This window comes from Hyalella azteca, unplaced genomic scaffold (genome assembly GCF_000764305.2).
Source record: "Hyalella azteca isolate HAZT.00-mixed unplaced genomic scaffold, Hazt_2.0.2 contig1215, whole genome shotgun sequence".
NCBI lineage: Eukaryota > Metazoa > Arthropoda > Malacostraca > Amphipoda > Hyalellidae > Hyalella > Hyalella azteca.
In genome coordinates this window covers 3318-6716 of record NW_025931541.1, presented here as the reverse complement: position 1 = coordinate 6716, position 3399 = coordinate 3318, and the positions used below count along the sequence as shown (strand labels likewise).

Here is a 3399-nt window from a genome sequence, read left to right as displayed (position 1 = left end):
ATTTCTACGAGCAAAGCAAATTGGTGGATAATGTTAGAACCATTACATTACATTATGGATAATGTTACACCATTACCATTACCATTGCATCATCCAAGCAGTTTAATATCTAACTAGTGTAATATCTTGCTAGTGTATCATGTAACAGTGTAATATGTAATAGTGCAACACATGATAGTGCGTTATCTAATAGTGCATCATCTAACAGTGCAATATCTAATAGTGCATCATCTAATAGTGCAATATCTGAAAATGCTTTATCTAATAGTGCAATATGTAATAGTGTATCATCTAATAGTGCAATATCTAATAGTATATCATCTAATAGTGCAATATCTAATAGTGCAATATCTAATAGTGCAATATCTAATAGTACAATATCTGAAAGTGCTTTATCTAATAGTGCAAAATCTAATAGTGCCTTATGTAATAGTGTAATCTGTAATACTGCAATATCTAATAGTGTATAATATCTAACTTATAGTGTTGCAGTTTTCAAGTGTCATCAGCAGGTATAAAAACAACAGTAACCTCTGATCACATCTAATTTTTTCATCATTAAAGTAAAGTACCGAAAATTGCAATGTTGTATAGCTATTCTTGACGCTTGTTAATACCTTGCCGAATTAGCATGGGTGGTAGTCAGGTTGTTACGGCTGGTAGGCAGCTGGTGCTAGTGCATCTGATGGTGCAGCTGATGGTGCAGCTGGTACTAGCGAGCAACAACGTGACCATCGGCAGCTACAATGTCCACATACGTGAACGTGAGTGAGGCTATCAAGTTGTTGTTAGTGCTATACTTGTGTTATTATTGTGTTAATACTTTCCTTAATGTCGCTCCTGTGTCAATCTTATCCTTAAAGTTGCTCCTGTGTCAATCCTATCCTTGATGTTGCTCCTGTGTCAATCCTATCCATAATGTTGCTCCTGGGTCAATCCTATCCTTAATGTTTCTCCTGTGTCAATCCTATCCTTAATGTCGCTCCTGTGTCAATCCTAGCCTTGATGTTGCTCATGTGTCAATCCTACCCTTAATGTCGCTCCTGTGTCAATCCTATCCTTAATGTTGATCCTGTGTCAATCCTATCCTTAATGTTGCTCCTGTGTCAATCCTATCCTTAATGTTGCTCCTGTGTCAATCCTATCCTTAATGTTGCTCTTGTGTCAATCTTATCCTCAATGTCGCTCCTGTGTCAATCCTATCCTTAATGCTGCTCCTGTGTCAATCCTATCCTTAATGTTGCTCCTGTGTCAGTCCTATCCCTAATGATGCTCCTGTTTCAATCCTATTCTTAATTTCGCTCCTATGTTGCTCCTGTGTCAATCCTATCCTTAATGTTGCTCCTGTGTCAATCCTATCCTTAATGTCGCTCCTGTGTCAATCCTATCCTTAATGTTGCTCCCCTTTTCTTGCTTGTGTTACCGAGGATAACTCCCTCGCCTATGCAGGTCGCGAGATGACACTCCTCGAGGGTTCAACCCCCCGCGGCCACTTCAACGCCAGCCTCTTCTTCCGACCCCACCTGCCCACCGAGCTGCAGCCCACCCAGCAGGGGTAAGTCGGGGCACAGGTCGAGTCGGGGCACAAGTTGAGATAGCGGGTTGGAACATAGTATGAGTCGGGCAAAGGTTGAGATAGAGTCCTGGATGAGTTGGAACATAGTACGAGTCGGGGGCACAGGCTGCGTCAGAGCCGAGTATGAGTTGGGGCACAGGGTTAGTTCGGGTACAATGTGAGTTGCGGCACAGGGCGAGTTGGGGCACAAGGTGAGTTGGGGCACAATGTGAGCTGGGGGACAGGGTGAGATGGGGCACAATGTGACTTAGGGTACAGGGCCTATACTTTCAAAAAAAGTTGAGAGATCATAAGTTCATCAGCCAATCAATGACGGCCTTTCAATCAAAATCCACCAATCATAGACAAGAAAATAGAGAGTAAGTACTTACGTTCACTTAGCGAGTTTTGAAAGTATGGACCCAGGATGATTTGGGGTGCTGAGTGAGACCGAGTCAAAGGACAAGAAGGTATAACTGTGTTGTAGTGGATGGTGAAGACCTGTTTCAATACTTGACTAATTGGCTCATGCGAACAACATGTAGTTCGAATGAACCAAGTTTGAGTTCAAAGAAACAGGACTTCGATGAGCCGGTATGGAGCACTGCTTCTTGGCACCGGACAACGGCTTAGATCTAAAGTTAAACCGGTCGTCACCCAAACCCAAGCAAATGGCTAAACCCTTTCTTGGCTGTGGTGGTGTGATGTGTGTGTACATGTGTATAGGAATGGTGGTGTGATGGCGTGGTGGTGTAGTAGTAATTGACTGCTCCGGGTGGTACTCTGGCTGTCCATAACACCACCTGCATCACCACCATCTCTTGGTTGTCCTCCAGCTCGGTGGTGGTGGTATGATGTGTGTGGTGGCGTTAAGGTGGCGTGGTAGTGTGGCTGCGTGTGGCGAACGGTACTCTGGTTGTCCATCAGACCACCAACATAACCACCATCTCCTGGTTGTCCTCCAGCTCGGTGGTGGTGGTGGCGTCTCGGCAAGTGGTCCCTGGTACCACGTACCACGTGGCCGTCCAGAACCTGCAGACTCCTGGTGAACCTTTCATGTCCATCACGGCCACACTGACCGCCGACCGTCACCAAGTGACGTCCGCCACGGCCAAGTTGAACCCTGGCGACCTCTCCAACTTGCTGCTGCAGGTAACTTCAACTTCAACGCGCAGGGAGTCCAACTTACTGCTGCAGGTAAGTTGAACTTCAACTCAGGGGAGGTCAAACTTGCTGCTGCAGGTAACTTCAACTTCAACGCAGGGGAGGTCCAACTTACTGCTGCAGGTAACTTCAACTTCAACGCAGGGGAGGTCCAACTTGCTGCTGCAGGTAACTTCAACTTCAACGCAGGGGAGGTCCAACTTGCTGCTGCAGGTAACTTCAACTTCAACGCAGGGGAGGTCCAACTTGCTGCTGCAGGTAACTTCAACTTCAACGCAGGGGAGGTCCAACTTAATGTTGCAGGGAACTACAACTTCAACACAGGGAGTTCAAACTTGCTGCTGCATGTAACTCAAACTTCAACGTACGGAGGTTCAACTTGCTGCTGCATGTAACTTTAATTTAAATTCATTCTTTATTCAACAGAAATTTCAGAGCGATTCTGAGCACAATTGTACGTACAATTGTACGCTCAATTGTTCGGACAATAACAACAACTGTCACCATAAGAAGCAACTTTCCCAAGTTTTCCATACGCAATCGTGAGTTATGCGTCTAACCTTTACGCCCACTTTACAACCCACTTTACGACTCGTGTTACAACTCACGTTACGACTCACGTTACGACCCACTTTTGCAGTACGGGCAGCGACACAAAAATGCATGCATTTCTTTTTGTT

At 45.2% G+C, this 3399-nt stretch overlaps 1 protein-coding gene across 1 annotated transcript; it reads left to right on the top strand.

Annotated features, from left to right (window-relative positions):
* Positions 1–507: 507 nt before the first annotated feature.
* Positions 508–2752, top strand: LOC125178333 (the record flags this gene model as incomplete). Its single annotated transcript, XM_047881833.1, has 3 exons — positions 508–764; positions 1450–1555; positions 2521–2752. Coding segments are annotated over exons 1-3 (471 nt in total), but the record flags the coding sequence as incomplete, so codon positions are not given.
* Positions 2753–3399: the final 647 nt, after the last annotated feature.